The sequence below is a fragment of the Prinia subflava genome, chromosome 6, assembly GCF_021018805.1.
Source record: "Prinia subflava isolate CZ2003 ecotype Zambia chromosome 6, Cam_Psub_1.2, whole genome shotgun sequence".
Classification (NCBI taxonomy): Eukaryota; Metazoa; Chordata; class Aves; order Passeriformes; family Cisticolidae; genus Prinia; species Prinia subflava.
In genome coordinates, this window is record NC_086252.1 from 18,594,616 (window position 1) to 18,620,125 (window position 25,510).

Below are 25,510 nucleotides of genomic sequence, written 5' to 3' on the forward strand. Positions count from 1 at the left end.
GTGCTGCCACCAGCAGGAAGATAAGAGAGCCTGGCAATACACTGAAAGAAAAAATAGATAGAGCAGCAAATCTGCATCAAGAATGTTTCTCACCATTCACGTTCTATGGATTTTCAGAATGCCAAAGTGAACAAAACTGTGGTAGCAATCAGCACAGGAACATAATATATTAATGAACTTTTCTATTATCTCTTACTGATATACAAAGAGAACAGAATCTACATTTTAACTTGGTACTGCACAGAATATTCCAGCTAACTATGCTATTAACTTTGGAAGAGTTTTTGTATGTGAATGCTCTGTTCACAATCATGGACTAATTTTCCAGTCAAATTACTTCAGAAAGGATTCACCAGCCCCATTAAAGACTGCCTAACATCCAGCTCAAATAGCATCACAGAATAATTTCAGACCTTTTGAGACCTGCAAGTATGGTAAGGCATAAATGACAAATCAGAGAATGGCAGGCATAAAAATTCAGAGACCTCTACACAATCAGCCCACACACCTGTAAGTCTTCAGATGGTATTTACGATCTCTTATCATGTGAGGAGCTCGGGACAGAATTGTATTCCGCAAAATCTTTCCGGCTCTAAGGATCTTTTCTGAAGGAACCTTGGTGATCATGGAGGTAAAAAAAAAAAAAAGACCAAGACACAGATTTAAAACTTTCTGGAATGTCTGTACTGCTTTCTGCAAAATAAAACACAAATGCTCTTTTCCCTGAATTAAAAGTCCTCTTCCACAGACGCTTATTTTTGCAGAGCAATGTAGTATACATTTGAGATTTTAAGTTTCACATATTTCTTACATCTAACAGAAAGCATCACTTCAGCTGATCCATAATATCACAATGTTGGAAATAGTTATTTCCATTTGTCTAATGGCCTGGCTCTACAGCAAACCTATGTTCTATTACCTGTGTAACGGTTTTAGTAGGATGGTGTGGGATGTGAGGATCAATAAGAGGTGTCTGAAAAATAAAATGAAATGAAATAATTTTTTTAAGGTTGACCAGAAAAATAAAATAAGACTAAAGTTAAAAAAAATTAACTTAAAAGCTGTAATAACAAAGAATAATATAGAAGTCCAAGCTCTGCCCAGGAGATACGAATATATAAAAAGCTTCTGAAGACATCCTAAAGGCAAACTTGGTTGTTGAGGCTCAGAAAATTAAAACAGTGACATGACATGTGAAGATGAATAACAAATCTGTGCCAAACTTTGTAGAGTATTAATGAAATGGGCAATGGCTGAATGTCACACCAGATCTGAGCACACACAGGCACAGTTAGCTCTTCCTCCTGCACCACAGCATTCCCCCACACACGTCTGCTTTGCCATTCAGTCCCCCACCACGGAAAGTCCTCCTTCAGCACCTTCTTCTATTCAGCTCTTTTCTCCCTTACAGCACAGCACAAGAAACAGGAATGGAGATAGAGCTCTTCCACTATCTCTGTTTTCTAAATTGTCACCAGGCTGAGCTGGCAACCCTTTTATAGCCTCTCTCTGAAATGCAGAGGCATGTAGGCCACTCGCAGGGACCCAGGCAAGGACCTTCACAAGGTCCAAGGTGAAGGAAAAAGAAAAGAACAAAGCAAGAGGCTTGTTTCTACAAAGGGAAGAGTGAAAGGGAAGACCATCAGTGCTCTACAGGGGACAAGGAGAGAAGGGGATGAGAGAAATGGGAAAACAGGCACATAACAAACAGGTGAAACAGGGAGACAGGGAGCACATGGCACAATACAGAGGAAAAAGGAAAGGGGAAGGTTAAAGGACAGTAGAAATGGCAACAAAGGAGAACAAAACCAAACTTCAGCAGCCACCTCAGAAAGATGGGAAGACCTTTGGCTTTGTTGGGCCTGGCAGCTAACAGCACAGACCAAATTCACTTTGAGTGTGCAACATCGGGAGACACGACACAAGGGCTGGCTTGGGCTGGCGCTCAGGGCTGGCTGACAGCACATCGGGCTGAGCAGAGCTCTCCCACAAGGGCAGGGCTCTGCACCTTGGCCCACGGCAGCCACAGCCCCCTCACACCCCTACAGCTAAGCCAAGGCAGCCAGGGCAGAAGAATGGGGAAACATGAGCCAAGTACTCCTGGGTCACCAGGTACTTAAACTGGACATCTGTCCATCAGCTCCCACGGGATGTCAGTGATGTGACACAGTCCTTGTCGTTATCAAATACTGCAAAGAGCTAAGAATGCACCAGGAAACCACGGGTCAGCTGGGAAGGGGAAAATGAGGGAAGCATATGACAGAAATCAATAATCTTAACACAGAGACCTGTATATGGAAACCAATACAAAGTTTTTTGTTTCTATTCAAACCTCACAAGAAGTCCCTGAAAAGGTGTATCAATACAATTAAAATGGGTTTCCTGATTTTTCTCATTCAATAAGTCAACAATTTTTCATAAACTCATTTAAGTTCTAAACATTTCTGTCCAGCCAGAAGAGCAGTAGCACATCCCTTGATATTTCTTGGTTTCTGGAACTGTGTGGCATCTGCTCTAGATAGTCTGTATTTGCAGTTCACACACGCAAAGAATAGGAAAAATGCCTCTAATGAAAACAAACCATTGAATAACAACCTCAAACAGGTACAATATACTTGATACAGCTTCTGGATTTTAATTCTTATTAGGAATATACTTAGAGGTTAGATAAAATGTGTAAGACAAAAAATATAGGAGATTTTTAGAGCAATAGACTAGCGAATACAAATGCACATTTTTGTTCCTTGGAGTTTCAATTAAGTTTTAACAAAAATTGAACATGGATGAAGATTTTTCAATAAATCTCCCAACTTAATCAAAACAGAATATAAGACAGCATTTGGAAGAAATCTGATTCAACTCAACAGTACAGAAAAAAACCAAGGTGAAAGCTAAGACACAGCACAAGAATCTGCAGAAAGCAGCAGGAAGGCTTGTTCACCTACATCCTGACCAATACAGAAGGATCAGCTGCAAAGACAGAACATAACTTGGGTGAAGGTGATCGTGAAATGATCCAGTGTCAGAACTTTACAGAAGGAAGAAAGAGCATCAAAGCATACACAATGGACTAGGAAGAAAAGTTTCCATAAAACCAGAATACTGATAGCTGTATTCCTGGAGTGGGTCATGGGGGAACAAGCGTGAGGTAAAAGGAGTTAATAGGAGCTGGCAGTTACTTAAAGAAACAGTATTAACCATACACATAATAAATACTAGAACTTAACTAGAAGGTGAAGTAAAGACTCAGCTAAAGAAAGAGCTCTTCACTGACACACAATAAGGAAATACAAAATGAGAAAGTAGGGGGTCTAGAGAAAGCAAGTATAAATTGAATAATAAAGGACCAAATTAGAAAAGCAAAGGTATAAAATGAGACAGACCTGCCAAGAAATGTCAGGAAGTAAGAAAATATTCCACAAGTACATTAGTAGTGAAACAAAGAAAACAGTGTTGAGCTACTGTTTAACAGAGGGAAATCTACTGTTAAACAGAGAGAAAGAAGGCTTTTGATTTGACTTCTGATTTATTTTTGACTTTTGATTTATTTTTAATCAATGTTCATTAGAAAGATCAGTGGCAGAGAGATGGTTAATATCCTAAGTAGTAGAGTGACAGGAGTAAAATCTCAACCTTGAAAAAACCCCAAAAACATAAATTAGCTGTTTTCAGATTGGCTTTGTAGAACTTCACACAGGAAACTTGAAGACCTTGAAGAAACTTATAAAGCACCGCATCCATCTTAGAACCATCAGCAGCCACTCTTGGGGGTCTAAGGAAGGCAGCTGAAGACAGAAATATTTAAAAGGAGAAGCTGAAAAAATATAGATATCAGCTTAATGTCTTCCTAGAAAAAGTCCATTTGTAAGCACCTGGAAAAGAACAGGGAGATGAGTCACATGTGATATGTATTAACCAAGCAGAGAGTGAGGTTGTATTAACCAAGAGTAATTGACTTCTTAACATATCCTAGTATCTTTGGAGAATTAATGAGACTAAAGTACATACATGTGGCACTGAGGTCCTTGTGATCCCATTTTTCAGGACTTGTGAATAAGGGAAAAGTTATCAGGCAAAGAGCTCAGATACACAAGCAAATTATGATAGTTTACAAACTATTATTCATCTCCTGGCCACAGGAGTGACCAGTGTACCTGCTCTTAGCTTTCCTTCAGTGTGAGATAAAGCAACACAGCACTACCACACATTCAGCTTGCTATGACCTGCTGGTCTTCCCAGTAGGGCAGGAGGTCATATGGGTCTGGAGGGTGGAGAAGGGAAGGAGACTGGTGCTGGTAGGGGAAAACAGAAAATTATTATGAGAAACTGTGGTAAAAAGGCTTTTTAGCATTAACATGGACAAACTCCCTATCTGTATATTTATGAATTCACATTTGAGCCATTCAAACAAACCCTTCACAAAGCCAATCACGAAACTCCCCATTTAAATTGGGGTGAAGCAGAGAAAGTAATAATTTTAGCCTCCATTCCTTTCAAGATTCAAATATTTATGCATGAGAGCAATACCACAGATTTAAATAGGACTATTCATGTGTATAATTTTATGCACACATTTAATCTGTGGAGAAATAGGCCTTAGATTTCAAACTACAGGGCAAGGCCCGTCTTTATTTTGGTGTTTCTTACATCATTGAGCAATATGCAGACAAATAAATAATAAAATGAACAACAATAATAGTGACCTACCATGAGATCTTGCGTTTGTCAACTTATTTGAATCTGCTAAATAAAATCCAAGAACATCTCTTACAAAAATAGATTTTTCTATTCCCCTTGTCAAATAACTGTAAAGGGATGTTTCTGAGCCTTTACATATGAATGAATGCTTCAGATTTACAGCAATTTGGATCTATAAAATCAAGTGATGAAGGGGACTTAATTTACTACTCTCAAATGCAAACGTGGGATATGCGTATTGCAAAGAACTAAGATGAAATAAAGTGAAAGCCAATGAATCACTCTTTTTTCACATGACCTCAGTGTAGCTCATCTCTGAACAGAGAACAAGTTTAGGTATTGATTGGAGTTAACCACAGCATGTAACCAGGGTGATCAGATAAACCTGTGCACTACTGTTGATCCCTTTCAACTGATTTTCAACTGAGCAACTGAAAAGAATTGCAAGCGACATCTGTTTTCCTGCTGGCTGGCAGGGGGATCCAGAACAAAGGACAAAGCCACACACATTGAAAGGTGTCAGCAGCAACAGCCACATCACTAAGAGGTCTGTTTGTTTTACATCCTCAGTATTTACCACTATTGGTGATTTATGGTTTAATCCAAATCCCACGGAAATAACTTGCAATTCCCTAGTTGACTCAATGAATTTTGAGCCAGGCCCATAGCATCTGATTCTTCTAAGTGTATTTCAGCGAGCAGTGCATCTTGAGCTCTTACTGGTTCCAATCACTCCTGATGCCTTCTGATGAGTGACATTTTTGACTGACATTTTTGAATATCTTTGTATATATCTCCCAAAAGACTTCTAATGCCCTGTCTGGTACACATGGGAAGAAATAAAATATACAAAAACCCCACATTCCCACAATAATGGCAAAGTCATAGCCAGTCAGAAGAACACAGCTGACAGCTAGCCAGAGTCCCCACTGCCCTCCCACACAACACCTCCCAGTTCTGCTCTCTCCACTCCTTCTCAAGCTTTTTGTAATGCCATCTGTTTGTGCTGCTTCAGACCAAAGGCAGAGGTAAGAGTTTCACAGATGGTGTAGAGATGACTCTTTTTCCAATACAGGCCATTATTTCCAGCACTACAGTATAACTGTGTAACAGGGATAAAGCTGAGATTCAGTATCACAGCTTCTGGAGTGCATTTTCAGCTGAAAAGCAGTCTTGGATAGAGTATCTTGAAGGTAACTCCATTGGTTCTATTTCCAGCTGCAGTGAAAGAGTGTCTATGCAGACTGCACCAACCTCTGCTAGGACACTACAGGGGAAACAATACTTATTGAATGCAGATTGCTGAACATGAGAGAAGCAGCTGACCAAAGATCTTGACGTGAAAAGGTCCTTTGGAACACATTTTTGTCAAAATTTGAAGGAAAATGTAATCAATATTTCAGGAATTCCCCTGAGATTAGCTCAGTTGGTCAGAACACGGTGCTAATAACACCATGGTCGCAGGCTAATCTCTATATGGCCATTCACTCAGGAGCTGGACTTCATGGTCCTTGTGGGTCCCTTCCAACACCGAATATTCTGTGCTCTGTGACTATATTAACCTATGCTGGATCTCTGGAGTAGCCCTATGTGGAATACGCTGATGTCCTGACCAAGGCTTGTCATCAGAAAACAATCTGTGACCTCTAACCTCCGAAGGCACATGGTCCATAAGAAACCTTGGCACACGCTCCCTGCCCTGGGGACTTTTGATGGTTGGGATGTGGTACCAGGACTGAGCTCTGAGGCCAACCCAGACAGTCACATTGAATCACTGAGCTCATCACAGAATATTCTGAGTTGGAAGGGACCCACAAGGATCATCAAGTCCAGCTCTTAGATGAAGGGGCCCATACAGGGAGATTCACCACTTCAGAAGACAAAAAAGGTGGAAACAGAAATGCAATCATCACTCCTATCATGCTGTAAACAATTCATTCTCCTCTTCACTCTCCCACAAACATATGCAGCAGCTGGGAGAACCAGCCTGTGCTCCACAAGACAGCACTGGCAGCCAAAAAACAAAACACCTGCTCACATCTCCTAACTGGAAAAGTCCAAAACTAACAATGACTGACTTCATACCAGGTCTGTAGGGGACTTAGCAGTTAACAAATACTTGGCAACTAAAAAAGGACAAATTACCTAAGAAGACAATTTGCTTTAAAAGGACCAGTCAAGAGAGTCTCAAATTGTACTACCAAAGCATCTTCAAACCACCCATGCACACAGAAGACAACCATTCTAGTTTTTTAACAAACATCTGTAAATAGCAAAATGGGGAGAATAGCAAGGTATGAATGGATGAACTCACAGTCACAGGATGTTTACAAAATTAGGGAAGAAGATAAGCAAATTATAAAAAAATCTTCTGAGTTTCATAAAGCTATAGCACCTGTAATATTAAACCCCATAATCTAACTACAAACTATCTAAACCAAGCAAAATAGTCTAGTAAAAATAGTCAGGGCCAGTGGTTAAAGATAGCCCAGTTTTATTCTGGGTTTTTTTGACTCCATGACCTTACACAAATCCCCTAATCACAGTGTGTTTCATTTTCCCCTTTTTGGAGAGGGGAATACTAATAATTTCTACCTTTGTAAAATGTTTTGAATATTGTCAGCAAATGGGCTACTATCAAAATATTCAGAGTAATGATGACTGGTTTAAAATCTATATTCTTTAAATGTAATACGATTTGAAGACTATGCTGTATTTTAAAAGACATTCTAAAATTGCTTTTCTTTAGCAATCTATATTTTTAATAGCATAAACGGCAAATGTATTCTTTAAATTCTCAAATATTCAGTGCAGTAAATTTATTTTAGAAAGTTAAATTGAACTCACATTATTAACACTTCTACAATGTTTCCTTGACAAACTATAAATGTCCCTCCTTTTAACACAAAATGATTCAGCCATTACCAAAAATGACACTTCACCGTGAATGTCAAAGGAAAAAAGAATATTGAAACAGGCTATGACCAGTGCACAAAGCCCCCCAAAACATGGCTAATGATGTCTTATTTTCCCGTCATTTTTCTACTTCCCCACTACAATGAAACAGCTGCTATAACTACACTGCCTGCATTGAATAAAATGTCAGAAAATGCTAACTCTGCTGCGAGCATTCCCAATATTCTGATAGAGGTGTGACTACAGTTATCATAACGAGTTTCAAGCCAGCATTGTCAGGGTTTCTCTGCTCCTGCATTTTTTAACCTATGAAAGAATAAAACATTTCTTTTGTCTCTCATGCAAACTACTGGTTTCTTAGTATCCATGGCTTTAAAAATATATTTACCTGAAATTACCTCTTTAGAAACAAGCTGTAATGACAAAGACTTTACAAGCACAATAAATATTAGGCAGCAAGGTTACCAGTTTTTAAGGCCTATCTCTCACGTATGCTCTAGGCACACAGCATCTATTCAAAAGACCAAACTGAAGGGATGTTAAAAGATTAGTGAGCTTCTGGAGGATTTAAATCACTTATTTCTAGATACCTTTTTAACTTGGCAAGCATCTCCTACCTTCAAGACTCCCAGAAGGTACTCTGTCAAAGAATTCACAGGACTGGATGGGCTGTCCTAGGTTTCAGTTACATCCAGATGCCAGAACTGCCTTCTAAGGACAAGGCAGTGAAATTTTAGATTAAGTGATTTCATGTGAAACATAAGAATGCCAAAACCTGGACAGAGTGTGAATTAAGTGTGAAATTGTGAACCTGTTAAAATTAGTGGTAAAATTCCTGGCTTCAGTGTAGTCAAAACACTACCCAAGTGAGGCAAGAGGACCACTGCCTCCTGGGTGACAGCAGTTTATGTATTGTGTGATCCCCACTAGTCATTGCACCTCTGAGTGTTTCAACCTCTCCATGGTAAAATGGAGACAACAGTGTCTACTCACAGCTTCAACAAATGATGAGAATAAGCAGCTGAAAACACTGCTGAATGCTGCAGCTGGAATCCTGGAAGTCTAGTGTCTACAAGTTCATGTTGGGAACTTTACAATGATTTTTAACACAGAAAGAAATAGTCTTCAAAGTGAGACAGGGCTAGAGGCATTGAAGGTTACCTCCTGAATTCCCTGGGGAGGTCAGCAACAAGGTAAAGCCTCTGGTAAGTGGGAAAGAGAAGTTAATTTAAACCTGTTTTATGCTTCTCCTGGTGATTTCATGTTCCTTATTCTCCAAGTTCAGGACAGTGCATTATGTGAAAGTTTACAAAATGACAAAACATTGAAGGAGTCCAGCTTCCCCATGTACCTCTCTTTCTTCTTCCTGCCATCTTTTTCAGAAATCATTTTTTGCTAAAAATGAAACTGAGAAGGAATAATCTAACAATATCCAATGCACCACTTTCTGGTGTTCTACTTCTCAGGAGACTTGTATTGATCTATATTGATGTTTTTCATCTACATGGAATATATTTCCTAAAAAGGTAAATGGTTGTTTCTGTAGTATATGAAAATAAACAGAGAAAAGAAATCCCAAACTGATGGTTTGATCAGAACACATTTTACAAAAACCACAAACATTCTTCTTTCAGCCAGGTACTTCTCTACTTCAATGCTTTTAAGTCTTCTGTCATAAACATAAAAAAACCCTCAAGCACTGGTTTAATTTACATATTTGTGTGTCAGTGGAAAAGATATGCATTCTGCTCTTGACAAACATCCACAAAACAACCTTCTTATCTTCCTTAAAATTTCTATTTCCCTTGATGTCTACAAAAAGCTTGTCAAAGTGGTGGGTGTTGATGTGCCGAACCATGCTACCTACCCTACCTCATCCAAGTCCCTCATGCTTTTTTTTTTTCATTTTATGGTAAAATCCAATTGTGGTCTCACACACTTAACTAGCATGAAATGAAACCATAACTGCTGTATTAGTTCATCTGTGCATTCAGTGTTCTTTAGACAGAGTGTCAGTCATCGATTTAAAAGACAAAAAGGCATTTGGAATCAAATTATTGATCTCAACAAGACAGATCAATATGCTGTTTTTCACATTAATTCCATAATGCATTGGGAATAATCAGTAAATAAAATACAAACATTGACTTAATGTGCATCTGTGTGAACAGTAGATAATCTCCAATTAAATTGCAAAAGAGTAATACTTTTAATTCTTGTCAATTACAACAAAATATGATTTTAGTTGGAAAATAGTAAGTATTTTATATTTTCAGATTTGCTTTTTCTCTCTTTCTAACTTTCTACAGAGTTTGCTACTGCCTAGCTTGCTACTATATGAACCAGGCCTGTTCATACTTTTTCGTATTTTGAATTTAGTTCATCTTCCCTGATTAACTACTGAGGGACAGACATTTCTAAACATACTTTGACATGCTTCTGTTGCTAAATCAATCTTTACTGTGAAAAAACCTGGCTCCACAAATGCACAGAGAACACTGCAGTTATTAACCCAAGATAGGTATGGAGAGGCAAAATTACCTGACATTTTCCCTAGCTAAGCACATCTCTTTACATCTCAATTTACCATAGCATGTTTCTGAAAGAGATGACCTCCTTTTACCTCTCTCAGTATGTAGCCCAAGCTGTGTAGTTCTGTGATGTCTGGCTTCTAGGGATATCACAGAACCAGCCCCGTCCATGTGAAATGGAACAGCACCTACTGTATGTATTTTGTAATTTATCCCCTTTTTCCCACTTCTCTTCAGTGCTGGCATTGATTTTCATATTATTGCTAGAAGTATTGTTTTGTCCAGCTGAAATTCTGTCCCTGCCATCTGTCAATCAGTCACACTCTTTCTAAACACGATGTCAAAATCTTATTTGGTTTAATTGACTCTTTATTGACTCTTAGTGTGTTGTGTAAAGGATAACGACTGTTGCACCACATGAAGCAAATCATGGTTTGAAAATGCTGCTCCAAAGAAACTTACTGTTATCCCAATTAGTTTGTCTAGAAATACTGAATATACATACAGTATTTCCAGCTAACCTGTGTTTTAAAAAGTACAGGATTTCTGTAATAATGTGGGAATCTTCAGCTTCTCCATGACAGGAATAGGAAACTGTGTTGGGGAAAGGAAAACACATCCTGCCCTGAGGAAGTTCTGGTATATTGAAGGGCAATATTATTGCAGATTGTCCAGTGTCTGTACTGCCACAAGGTCACTTCTCAGGCAGAAATCCAGGTTCTCTACCCCAAAACACACAGCAGAAAAGCATAAACCAAAAAAGACAGCATTTCAAGAACACTGACTGGGACACTGAAGTAACTGAATAGAGTAAGCACCATTCAGGAGTTCTAGCAAGGTAATCCCTGGTTTCCTCTCCCCAGGTTTGGTCCAGGAAGACAGGAGAGCCATTCAATTACACAGGCCCAGGACTGCTGTGGCACTGACTATATATGTACACCACAAGGAATGCCAGAAACCTTACTGTTGCAGTTTGGCTAACATAGGTTTTCCAACACTGTCCTGGAATGCACAGCAGCTAACACTGGCACTGACCAGAATCTGAACTGAATCAGGGGAAACAAAAGGGAAGGGGGGTTGTCAGGCTCCTTTATCTCCCGGATCCCTACAGTTTTGTCAGTCAAGATAAGGAACCTTGTTCAGCCAGTGACAATAGGCATTTCTCAGGTTTGTTTCTCAGTGTCATTTGGAATAGTCTGCAGACTACAAGGTGAAAATCCCTAATCTAGACTAGCTCTGAACACAAGACAACTTGAGAAGTGGTAGGGAGAGGGGAACAAATATTTGCCTGTCTCTGTACATACTACAGAAGTAACAGGAATACATTATACAAACCTATATTTAAACACAGGAGACTGAAATCACAGAGATTCCTTTGTAATTTAGCAGTGAAGTGCAAGAGAGCTGCAGGCTGGCCTAACAAAGCAATTCCCTGCCAATTCTCCCTCTGCTTCCTGTGCAGCTGATGTAGGCAGAACTGCCAGCTCTGGGGCAGGAGAGAGTGTCAGTCCATAGCTGTCAGAGCTTTGTGCTGAGGTCAGATGTTTACAGCTGCAGACACATCACAGCAGCCCCAAACCCAGGCCCTATCCTGCAGTTTGCCCTGGCCACAAAGCTCATTTTCATCCAAAACTGAAGAAGGTTAAGCCCAGATAAAGGTTTATGTGTTTCTGACAGTTCTGCTCCCTTACCACCAGGCAAGCAGGAGCATCAGTGTTCCAGAAGAGAGGGCACACACAGCTGGGTGTTGACAGAAGAGACACAGGAGAGGTTACACAGAAGAGGAAAAGCCCTGCGACCCTGGCGCAGGTCACTGCAAGCTGCTGTGGAAGGGCAGCCACAGAGCCATGGCTCTTCTTGGGCCCATTTGCTCTGGGAGCTGATGATCCCCCCCATCTTCCCATTGCACAGCCACTCTCCCCTACCTCTGCTTCTGGAGTCACTGCTCAGGAGGCTCCAAGGTGGGCTGGGTCAGAAACCACCTGAGCCATTCTGCAAAAGGCTACAAGTAAAGAATGGCATGAGAAAATAGAAGGTGTTTCTTTAGGCTCAGATTCTTAAATCTGAAGTCAGTTACTATGAAGAGTGAGGATGGACAGAGCAGTACTGGAGGTTTATGAAGACATAATCACAACTCTCCTGCTAAGCTACTGGCTTTTTCTCCATCTAGTTAATATTTAAGGTTATTGAACAAACTGGTTATATATAACTTCATTTACTAAGATGAAAGCAAGTGTAACTGAGTAATCCTAATTAAAAGCAATGTAACAACCTGTATTGGAAATAAGATGGGGTTTTTTGAATTTTATTTTGGAGCCTAAATTAAGTATTCTTTTAATTTCTCTACTATTCAATTCAGCTACATGTATTTGTATTTCCTCACTAACTGCTGTCTTTAATTTTAAGATAGCTGCACCACTGATGATAAAGTACACAAAGATTAAACACATTCACAGTCTTGTGCCAAGCCTTCTTTCAGAAGGAGATTCACAAAAAGAATAAGTAATGAAAGTCATAAATCATAAATACCTGAACAGCACTTTCTCCTTAACCATCACGGGTGCTAACAGTCCCAATTACAGTTTCAGCTCTGTCATAGAGATCTGACATTTTTGCCTCTGCAATTCTGACTTGGAATGGCTCTCAATGAGCCCCACAAACTGGACACTTGTGGTGCTATTTGTGTGCAGCCAGCACAACAGGCTTCTGCTCCTGACTAGCTAACACAAGAAAAAGAACAAAATGACTGGACAGCTTTTTCCCACTATTTATTAACCTCTCAAATTTTTGTCATCCATACACAAACAAAAAAAGATGCTGCTAAATGATCAGACCAGACACATTGATTACTTCTTACTGGCTCAGAACTATAATTGACTTTGTGGAATACCAATTTTCAGCATGTATTGCAGGACAGGCAGTCAAAATGCTCTGTGAGAGACGATATGAGTGACTAGAAAGAATCTGATTTTAAGATCCCTGATCCAATTTTTCTGCCAAACTTGAGAAAATAATTACAAGATTCAAAAAAATTCCTTTTGCTGTTTCAAATGTAAGTGCCAAATGTGTTACTTGTATACGCTTGACTTGTCTGAAGACATGAACCTTGAAAGGGACTATCTTTTTTCTCAGTATAATTACCCACTCTTCCTGCCTTTCAACTGCAAGAGATAAATGGAATATATGTGCATGTTTTTTAGGGGTTGGGACAGAATCTCAAAGAAAACACAGTCAAGAAGCAAGAGTCATCAAATGTGACTCCACAATACATATTATCAGACTGCCCTTGCCAGCACTGGCAGAGAATGCAGTAGGCTGTGTCCTCAGACAAGTGGAACTGAGAGTGATGCTCCTGTGGAAAGATGGTCCCACATCTAATTCACAGTACTGAGTACTTTACAAATTTTAGTATTTTCTGGGAATTTCTGTTATTTTTTCCATTATTTAGGTTATTTATGTAAACTACAATAGCAACACTTATTCAGCCAAATAAGAGAGGTCTGAAAGGAAAAAATGTCTCTTTAGCCAAACTCCCTTCCTGTGCTACCCCAAGCACCTCCACGACCCTTTTGTGAGGTTAGTCAGATGGGTTAGTACTTGATTACACTGATACACTGAAAGAGGTCAGCAGCATTAGATCCCCTCCAAAATACAATTTTAACAGAGAAATATCACTTAGTTTTGCATATTTCTATTGATTTCTGAACTTCTTCCATTTTCAGTGTCTTTTAGGATTATCACACCAAGCACTGATCACAATAAGGTCCTGTAAGGAAACTCATTAGAAACATATGAACAACCACAAATCTCATGCCTTATGATGTTCAAAGTAAACCAGCATCTTCCTGTCTGACAGTCACTCTATTTTTCCCCTGACTGAAAGCTCCTTGTAGCAGAGAACTCCATCCCTGCTTTGCATCAAAGCACCCAAAACAAACAAGAATTTCAAGGCTTTATAATGCACACAAACTGCAATAAAATCTGAACAAAAATAAGAATAAAAATGAAAGGCGACATAAGTGGAGAGCATCAAAATATCAATGATAACACTTTAAGGGGACTCTTCATTCAAAAAAATACTGTGGGGATCATATCTATTAATATTCAGATGTAAAAGTCATGAAACTGAAAACTCATACAGGTTAGCTCTAGCATTGACTTGAGTACATGGATTATTCTGCTGGTAACAGAGGAAGTCCCCCTCTTTATTATACCTCTCATTTTTCAGCTTTTCACTCCTCCCTCATGACAAAACCCACACTACCCTGACTTGGATCTTGCAGGTTGTTTCACTGACTCAGAAAGTCACTGCAGCTCTCAAAGCAGGATATAAATGCAGACACACTTCCCGAAGCTCAGCATCCCATTCCCAAGTCAAGGGCAGTAGCTGCTTCTGCAATGTTTCACAGCTGAGACAGGAAAGGGAGGTTTCCTCTTTAGGTGCTGACAACTCTACTCTTATTGGACACTAGTCACTATTTTTTCCATTATTCATCCTCTTCCAAAGGATAAATGTGGTAACTGTCTATATTTTAAAACTGAAACACATATAGTTAGTACTCTATGTTACTGTTCTTAGAGAACAAGGATAAAATTTAAAATACAGTATTCCTTTAGGTCCTGTAGCTTGAAAAATTCTGCCTTTGTTTTCAAAAGGTTTGATTAATCCACCAAGAGAAGTCTTGCCTCCATCTCTTACCACTCTCACTATCAGAGACAGCTCTATTTATCATTAGAACCACCACAATGAAAACCCCTCAATGAAAGAAAAAGACAAAGACTGCATTCTTTCATCCAAATTCATGAAAGGGCTTCAGGAATCCTTGAAATGAATCAAGTATGCAGTGAAGAGAATGAAGTTATCTTGACATGTACACAGGTAGATACACAGCAACTTGGACCAAGGAGTCTCTTCTTTTTCCCCACAGTGCAATGCTACTTGTTCCTGTACAGTACTAGAACAAATAGAACCACTCGCACATCTGCAGGTTTCATACTGGGGCTACTCTGGCTAGGTCTTTATTGGTCTGCTCAGACTAAGATTAGACACAGCAGAAGAAACCATTTCCAGTAGAAATTGCCATTAGGACCTCCAGAATTCAGGATACACAATGAAACCATGGATCACAGATTTTTCATAGGTTATGAGGGAGCTGATTTGTGTAAAGGAAGATGGGGTGTTGTAAGCTTTCCTTTGAGGCATTGCTATTCGCAAAGACATTCAGAAGGGAAGTCCACAGCTCTACATCATCTACTTGGCTGAAACTGGAAACATGTTCCCTGGTGGTTCTGCAACAATTCAGTTTACATGAAGTCTGCTTGGGAAGGTCAGCAGACTTCCCAACAGTTTCATTTACATTAAAGAGCTCTGCTGCTCTGCTCCCCTTTACATTTTTCAAGATGAAGTTCCTGACTAACATATGAAAAACATCTTTTTCACAGACTCCTACTCATCTCACACTCCTGTCTTTGTATCTCCCCTGCTACAAGCTGTTACCATGTGACTCATTGCCAGGGTCTATATGCAAAGCCTCTGCAATAGCCAAATTGTTACAGGCTGTGATAGTAATTGAACCCTACCCCCTTTCACTAGAGCAAAATGAAGAACTTGAACAGACCTCTAGGCAAATTACTTTCATATATGTGAAACTGGTGCCAAAATATCAGGGTAGCCCCTAAAATTAATGGGTACAGTTAGGACTGCACAAAGCTGTAATTTAGAAATATTTACATGCAGTGCTTTCAAGCAATCACTTCAAAAACAGGAAACAAAAGGGAATTATTTTTTAATCCTATGCAAATATTGTATAAGAGAACTGGCCACTGCAGAATCCAAGAGAGAATAGAAATTAATGCACACATATCACTGGGCAGCTACATAAACCCTCCACACAGAAAATAAGTCATCCTTTAACACAGTCTTCATATGTATGCTGGAGATGCTACAACTTTCAAACAAACACCTTGTAATTGCACTTTGATAGAACACTGCCTGCTTTCCTGCTCTCTCTCTTTTTTGTCTTACAATTTCAAGAGCATGTGAAACATTTCCCTTCGAATTCTGCTAATGATCTATCAAAGTCCACATTTGACAATACACTGAATATGTTAAAAGACAAGCTTTCCTTTTGACAGTGGTCATCCAGGAAAAGCAAAGTGAAATATAGCAAAATCAGAAGTAGAATGATTGTGTTTATTGCTAGAGTAGCTAATATGTTGAATGAACATGATTATTATTGGCGTCTTGTGTGGGTTTTTCAAGGCTGAACCTTGGGAATTGCAATGTCATATTTACAAACAGTATACCTTCAAATGACCAGAGCAATACCTACCTGCTTGAAGATCGAAATAAGTGAATATTCATTTGCCTGGCAATGTTGAAATTGCAATACTTTGAGGATTAACTCTCGATTATGCCTGTCTCTGTCCACTATAAGATCTTTATAGTGTAATTGCATTAAATGCATTTAGAGTTGACAAAAAGGAAAATACTGTCTTCACAATCACCTCAATTATTTAAATACATAAAAATCCACATGATACCTATATCTTATTGAAAATTCAGTAAAGGAAAAGAATATATATTTTACCACATCACATTTGCCAGGAAAGAAGATAGATGAAAAGGTGACTTTCACAGAAGTATTGCCACACAATCTCAGGAAGCTTTGGCATACAAAATACCTTAAAATAAATCACTTCCAATAAGCTTCCAGTCTAGAGGACTTGGAGACTTTAATATGAAAAACATAAAGGGGACTTTTTAACCTGTAAGCTTCACAAACTCAATCCATGTGTTTTTCGAATATTACTTCGTGCACAAGGGGGAGCTCCTGCAACTCTACATCACAATAAAAACCTGAAGACAATATAGGAAACATAATGGAAATACAGCATGAAAGATTTCAGAAAAGAATACATATTCTGCACCCAATAGCAAGAATTACTGTATGAATTTGCACAACTTAATCTGCTTTTGTCTTCTGTGTTCAGCATGGATTTCTCAGTACAAAGGAGATGAAAAGCACTTTCTCCCTTACAGCATGTATGCTCTCCGTGAGGGAGGAGCAAACTTACGTACGTTTTAAACAGTCACTGAGATGAAGCTGTACAAAAAGAAAGGTAGCATGGTTTTTGAGGTAAGACGTTGCTTTAATGTAGTGTGTCACAGCAAAAGTGTATGTGAGCAGGTAATCAAAGTCTGCACAAAAAGAAACACAGATAAGAGGACTTCATTAATACTGCTCAGTCAGCCCTCATTCTTGAAATACTCTGCTTTTGAGCACTTACTTTTTAGCCTTCCTTTCAAGCAGAATTTTGTGTGGCATCTTAAGGATGTGGGGGTTCTTTCAGCAAACTGCAATATGGAGACTCCATCATGGAAAAGAATATGTAACTTCATCCTGTATTATTAGCAGGGTTAGAATTCTTTTACTACCTACTACTTGGATAAATAACTTATAAATCATAAATTTCTCTTCTTTCTGTGTATCATTTCTGTGCTTTCAGGCATCCACAGTTTGCAAAGGAGTTTGAGACATTTGCTGATAGCAGAAAATAGCATTCAGCACTACAGTTGACAAGAGAGTGGAGATTCGTGCTCTCAATGGGGCTGTCCTCTGTTCTTACCCACATTAATTCCTTTGTCTCCACAACTCACTCCTCCAGTACCCTTTTCTTTGGAACTATCTTATATCTCCAGAGCAGATGGACTATTTCTTGTTCCTACCTGGGTACCAGTAAAGGTCTAAAAGAACAAGGGAGGCAAGTCTGGCTTTCAATCAGTTTCTAGCTTTGCAACAGTCAAAATATTGCTCTAGCAGCTGAAAGAAGCCCTTGAGAGAAACCCCACATGGTTAAACATTGAGACAGGAAAGAAGACGAACAGTGTGGGAATTCTGCACACAAAATGCCCACAGCCCGAGTGCACAGGTTTGCAGTCAAACTGCACCAAGCCTCTGCTGAGCCAGCTTCAACTGACATTTTTCAATGGTTAACAACATGGTTATATTCTAGGGGCTCACAAATGGTACTCCTTACTGCATGAACAAGCCCCAAAAGTCAAGCTCCCAGTCCAAAGGACAGGATTCCCAGTGGATAACTGGAACAAGCTATTTAGTATGTGCTATGCATTTTCCTCCAGCTCAATGTCAGACAGGTTTGATCCATTTCAATTTAAAAAACAGCCAGGAGCATATTCTCAGCATGGTGAATTCAACATAAACACTGAAAAAGCGGCCAAATTGAAGGAAGAGTGTCCTGTAGTGGGAAGCATCATGTAACCCTGCTGCCAGCTCTGCTGGTAATATATGGAACCAGGAGCACTAACTATTCCATCTGCACACTGGAACCCGACCTCCCCTGTGTTCTAAGTACTCTGCTGTATCTTTTCCAAAACTGTATTTGAAATGATTATTGATTTTGTAATTTTGGCTTTAGGGTTACATTCATCTCACATATGCAACACTACCCCATGGGAATTTTCAAAAACTAGAGTGAGAGAGCCCGGTGTCTGTCCTAGTTAAAAAGACTGACGCTCTGGCATTTTCCCTTATGTAAGATAGCACTGAATTGACTTTGTTTCCATTCCCCAAAATATAACTGGGGACAGTAATATACTCCCTCTCAGTATTTTATGCTCAATTTAACTGCTATATTGCATTAAATGATGTGCAATAATGTAACCCTGAATGCAAATGAATTCACATTTGGTAAAAAGAATCTCTTTGTTGCTTTCTCCTAATAGATTTTTTTTTTTTTTTAGATTTTAATGAACTAGAAAACCCAAACATCCCCCATATGGTGAGAAAATTCCAAAGCCTGTATTAAAAGAAAAATCTTATGTTACTCATCAAAAACTAATAGATGTGACAGGAGAAAAAAATTAAGCTATGAAGATGAAACTCAAATAATTAGCAATTATGGAAAAACATCCATTAGAGTACTTGTGAAAGACTAACCACAGGCTAAAAAAGAAAAACATCCATTTCATATTTCCAGAGTGGAATACATTAAATTTCATCTGAAGCAAATTATTTACAGTTATAAACTTCCCTGGAAAATTAAAATAACACATGCACACCTTGAAATAGATGCATCATGATCAGAACTACTGAGGATGTTATCTCTTTCTATCTAAGAATGTAATATCTTCTTACCATATGAAAGATTTTGAGGAACTATCTCTGGATCTCAGAAGGTCACTCAGTCTTTTTCTGGACACTACAGAGTAGTCTGCAGGCCTCTCTGAGCTGTACTTGCTGCCTGCCTCACAGGTACCATTCTGGCCATCTAAAGCAGGCTAAAGATGTCCTGGAAACATTTCTCTTCCCCTGGATGAATGCCCTTCCCTGATGCACTAGCCATTTTGGGAGTCATGTGTCATCCTAAAAATAAGCAAAATATGTAAAATCTAGAAATACAGCACTGTTCTCCAGTATCTTGATTTTTTGTTTTGAAAAGCTGGCAACAACTCAGGAATCTGGCCCTGGAATTCCAGTAACTCCCTGATGGCTCACCAGACTGCAGGGCTTGAAGGGCAACAGACATTTTGTGTAAGCACTGTAACAGCTGCACAGTTTAAAACTGCAGGAATGAGGTTTGCATGCAGTAAACAAAGTATTCAGGTATTTGCCCATCTCTGCTGCATTTGCCTTTCACTGAATGTCATTAAAGAGAGCTGTGGTCATATGGAGAAAACAAAGAACTACAATTCATGGACCATTTCTATGCTGTGTAGCTTCTTCGGCCACATATGCCATGGGACTGTCTGAGCACCTCCAGGATGAAACAAGTTGACAAATATTTGTCAAGTATTTACCCACTCAGCTTCTCTCCAGAGAAACATGTACAGTGTGGGAGGGAGAAGGATGTCTGTTTTATACACGGCTTGGAAAGGAAGATGATATGGTTTGTGAAGGACTTTGTTCTTGTAAAAGTCACTGAGCAATTTGAGCCTGCCCTAGCCAAGTTCTGCCTCCTAGCCAAGAAATGATTTTGTGCAGAAAAAGTCCTGTTGTGCTAGAAAAGCCCAGTTATTGGCAAAGGTATTAACCATTAAACTTTGCTCAGTTTCTAAAATAGTTTGTACCTGAGAGTGTTTACCACCCTTAGCTGATCATCACTTCCCATTAAAACAGGTATATTACCTTCTAGGGGAGAGAGATGTTTTTTACCTTTTTACCTTTACCTGTTACTTCTATCTGCTTCAGAAAACACAAAAACATCTTCTAGTCTGAATTCTGCATCTGGCACTATCCCTAAGAAATCACACAAGACCACTGACTTAACTCCACATGTACCACTGAAATGCCAATAACTGAAGAAGCACTGAGACATAATTCATAACTGTTACATGAAATTCTTACAGAGTCCAAGGTGCTAAGTATCTAAGAACAATTACTCAGTGCATGGAAAAATATTTATGTTCCTACAGGATAGGGTTTTGTCCAGAAGTAGTATAGCTACAGTGAATAAGGCTCTAGGAAAAGGAACTGCATACTGTTACATGTATACATTAAATAAAACCTGAATGTGACAATTAAAAAAGGTCAGTACCCTTGAGGAAGCAAGACAGACAGACAGGGAGAGGTGGAAGTAGTTATTTTTGCATTAAGGAAACACACTAAAATATTCCTTGTCTTCATCTGCTGTCAAGAGATGCTTTTTGTGCAACAAAAATACTTTTAACCTTTTAAAGACATCACACAAATACATCCAATTAAACTCCCATGTCCAGAAAGAAGGCATCCAAGCATCTGTTTATTACTGTAACTTTCCTACTCCTGCCATACAGAAATTCTAGAAGTTATCAATCTTTACAGCAACGCCTGACACTATTTCTTCCCACTATTATTCTCTCTATATACTCTATCCCACTACTGAAAGTGGCACAGAAATATTCACGAGTTCTTTCATGTGGGTCCTCATCTGGAGAGGCTGAAGGCACAGAACTGTTTTACAAAGGGGAACTGGGATGTAAAGCTGCTCTCTGAACATGGGAGAAAATTCACCCTGAGCAAAGGGCCAGAACAATGCCTATACATCAGTTCAGATTCAGGTAAGCCTTAAAATAGGATTTAATAATGAATTTTACGATCCATTGGTTATCCATTGGTCTTGTCATAGTGCTGCTTTTCTTCCTTATCCTCAGCACTTTTCCAACAAAGACCAGGAAACCAGACTGTAACACAAACTTGGGTAGCAGTAAACTTTGTAACAATCCTGAACCAGCTGCTTTCTTCAATTAAATGATACAATGTCTAAGGCATTCTTATAATTTGTATACTGTACTCAAATGCATCAACCACATGCTTTGCATTTGCACTCGATTATTTTCAACTCAGTGCTGAATACTTTTACATTTTTCATAACCAAATTCCTCCCCCTCTAGCAAAAAAAAAAAAAAAAAGGGCAAAACTGTGTGTGATTTACCTTATTACAATTTTTAGAAACTTGGCAAAGAGCACTGCTTGACATACTGTCTTTATCTGGCATTCCTAAAAAAAAAATACAGAAAATAAATACATACTGTACATTCTTTGAGTGACAGTGAAAATATTTATCAGTAGAACAGGGAATTTTAAGGTTCAATACTTTGATAATATACACACTAATCTGGGAATTTTAAAGAGCAAAATATTTATTCAGAAAAAAAGTTTCCTCTAGTGAACACAAAAAAGACAAAAAGCTAACTTGGATCCATATTTTTTAAACAGCTTGCTAAGCACAGTACTTTCACAGAACTTAATATCTGAAGCATGTATACAGGAGTTATTTATACTTTTTCATTTAACAGTATCTGTGTCTCACTCAGTACCTGGCAGTCAAATGTGACATTGAGTTTGTACTAATCAGCATTGCTATGCTATGCTCTACTATTATCCTGCAAAGAAAACATATTGAACACCTAACACAGGAGACAAAATCTGCAGATGCAATTGCTAACTATGAGATATTGTCCGGCTTAGCGTTAAGATAATTCCTGGCAAGTAAATAAAAGTGCTTTGATTTATCTAAGTTATGAATTCCAAAGGCTGCCCTTGGATTCATGTCTACAGCACTGTCCCACAGCCTGACAAGTTTTCATGAGGCAGCGACATACCCAAAATTGTTTAGCTATGTAACAAAGGTTAGAGAGCAGCATGTTTACTGCAAGCTCAAGCACTAACCTAGATTCTCCAGCAAGTTGTGTAGCCCACCTTAACTAAAAAAAAGATACAGTTTGTTATATTTATTTTATTAGCAGGGCTTATGGCCATGTTCCATGCATGGTTCATGTGACACAAGTAGTAAAATGCTACATGACATCATCCAGTATGTTTTAACCAACAGGCCTGGGTCATGGTGCAGATTTTTGTACATCTCTGTGTATACTTGTATGTGTGTAGGGGGAAGGCTGGAAGGACAGTTCAGCTGGGAGGGCAGTTGGGCAAGATGCAAAGTGTCTTCTAGTACCTGCAGTATTAATGCAGTTGTAACACCAAACTGAATTAAATTTTTCAAGTTCAATACCCAAACTCAGAGAATCTCCATCTTCCCCTTTCTTTCCTTATATAATTTTCTTGCCCACCACCTGATATCTAATTTCTCATACTCACTGTCATTGTTGGAGCCAGTTTCCATAACACCATAAGGAGGAGTGAGAAGTCCAGACATATACTGTCGATATTTCTGAAAGACAGCGATGGCACATTCAGTCAGGTATCATTACATAAATATATAAAGCCATTGAAGGCAATATGTGCTATTTATATTTGTGTCTCCTGCCTTGTGCTTCTCATGCACACATGAGATATGAGACAATCAAACACATTTTTAACACTACAAGGTCTGCTTTCTTGACTGGAGCACACACTTTTATTTCATCTAAAGTTGTGCTAAACTAGTTCCCTCTTTCATCTTTCTCAAAGCATGACTTTAAGGGTTCTAATAAACCAATATTTTACTGAGCTGTGTGATTTCCTATAAAGACTGCTTTAAAGATCATTTGAAATGACATTATTTATCTGAATCCAAGCTAGGAAGCTACTTTATTATAGGAATGAAGATGAGCTAAGAATTCATAAAAATCATACACAACAGTTTTGGTGTCAGATTTCAAATACCAGGATGTAGTATGAAAACTCTAAACATTTAAACCCAAGACACTAAATTTGGTATTCAGAAACTACAAGGCTATGAAACACACGAATCAAACACATCATATTATGTATATCCTCATACAAAAACTGTATTAGCAGATGAAACTTCATAACTGTAAAAATAACATCCCTTATACCACTATAAGCTACATAATCATAACTGATGTCAGCAACTAGTATTTTTTTCAGTGAATGCTGATGACATGATCAGTAAGGTTCAAAGCTCTGTCTAAGGCTTAAGAAACTCAGAAAAGCTACAAAAATAACACCAAAGGAAAAAAATTGTTCTTTTATCAAATACAAATGATTCAATGAATAAGAAACACATTTTTGTTTCCAATCACACTGTTACTGTCATGATTAAGGATAAACAATTATCATTCCTTTTTGGAACTGTCAGAACATAAGCTTGTGCAATAGGGACTCTGATGTTCAGCATAAATAAAATTTGCCATACAGTCCTTTAGGTGTGCAGTGAGCTCAGTGTGAACAATCAACCAGCTGAAATTCATGCAGATTTCAACTAAACATAATAATTGAGATAATGCAATTTTAGTGCAATAGTGCAATTTTAATTTAAAAGTTTTATCCTTTGCTCTTTGGAGTTGTTTGGATGTATTCACTTTTAAAATGTTGCCTGCTGAATTTTAACAATGCTTGAATTACCCTTCATACATTTATTTTTCTTGGAAATGGAAATGAAAATATCATCAATTCTAGCTCTAAAGGCTGAATGTCTTGCATTCTAAATAATAACAAAAGCTACAAAGATTACATTAATCTTAATAATCCAATCCTATTTTTAGACAAGCTATTACATCCTAAAGCTTAGTAACATATTATTTAAATCTCACCCATAATCCAGCTGAATACTCGTAGAAGCAAATCTATGCTACATCCCTGGTCAGTCACACAAAACAAATGCTATTTCATTTGGGGATAAAACTCTCCTATTTTCTTTCTCAAACCATTCAGTTTCCCATATTCTGCATCCAGTCCCATGCCTGGATGAGAGGAAGAACATAAGAAATAATTATTTTATCAGTTCAACTAGTAAATCACACATATAAACCAAGGGGAAAGGTCATTTTATGATTGGACAAATCAAAAAAAGAAACCAAAAGTGTGTCCAAGGAGTTGAAATAACATTTTATTCAAACAGTAGATAAATGTTTTGTTCCACCTTCTACTGAATTTGGTCTGGAAATGTGATTTTAGATGGTAAATTGGAATGTTTCATTTGGGATGAGATAAAAACAAATTGTATAGGATGTTTTTCTCTTCTTCTTCATCATCATTCACCTGATATTAATTTCTTTGCTTTGTATTTCCCAAAATAGCATTTTCCCAGAAATACATTACTAGTCCACATTTAAGCCACTTCTATAAGGAACTCAAACTGTGGCAAGAGTAATTTTTTCTTTTATTTCCTATACCATGTTCACAGCCGTCATATACTGCATGGCGCTTTTTTCTGATTAATTCTCTAATATTTTTCCTGATTATTCTTTCATGAGACAAAACACAGAACACAGCATACAATTTCCAAAAGATATGAGGACCCACCTTCAGACAAAACCTACAGGTAGAGTAAGGCAGAATTAGATACATAATTTGAGAGGAGGCATCTACTCCCATTCAGGCACACCTCATGGTGAGGACACCAAAGTCCACCAGGAACAACAGCACAGACTCCTGACAGACAGCGCAGGATTTCGGCATCGCTCCCAAGGACGGCCACTCTGTCACCTTCTGCACGGAGGTCCCACCCTGCCCTGGCATCAGGCCACTCATGAGTCTGATACAGCAAGCCCTGTCAGCAGTGCTGCCTGTGAGGGAACTCACACAGCACTACCAGAAGAGGAATTAATTCAAGGCATGCCCTCAGAAAGCTCAGTTCCTCATACTCCTCCAGGGCACCACTGCATAAATGAAACTTTCTTCTATATCTGGGTATCTCTGGAGGGAGGGCTGATGCGACTGCCTACACAAAGTCTCTCATGAGGATATCTCAGTGGGCGTGGGCTGACATAAAAGGTATAATTTATGCCTAAACTTGTGTCACCTCATCAGCCAAATTAAATGTCAAGGGAAACTTATTTCAAGGAGTCAGGGAAACACTGTTTGCTGGGAAATCTAAGCATGCAATGACAGACCTAAGTAACTGCATAAAGATTTGCCAGTATCAGATGGAATAATAAAGCTCCAGGCATGAGATCACTG

The 25,510-nt window shown here is 38.6% G+C and overlaps 1 protein-coding gene across 2 annotated transcripts in view; it reads right to left on the minus strand.

The window, feature by feature from the left end:
- Positions 1-25,510, minus strand: part of RAPGEF4 (Rap guanine nucleotide exchange factor 4) — a 151,147-nt gene that overhangs the window by 55,231 nt on the left and 70,406 nt on the right. For both annotated transcript variants that reach the window (XM_063400506.1, XM_063400507.1), the window contains 4 exons: positions 22,745-22,817; positions 21,579-21,643; positions 920-973; positions 509-615 (listed from right to left, as the gene is read on the minus strand). In XM_063400506.1, the coding sequence (XP_063256576.1) occupies positions 509-615; positions 920-973; positions 21,579-21,643; positions 22,745-22,817 (299 nt within the window). The remainder of the gene's footprint in view (positions 1-508; positions 616-919; positions 974-21,578; positions 21,644-22,744; positions 22,818-25,510) is intronic.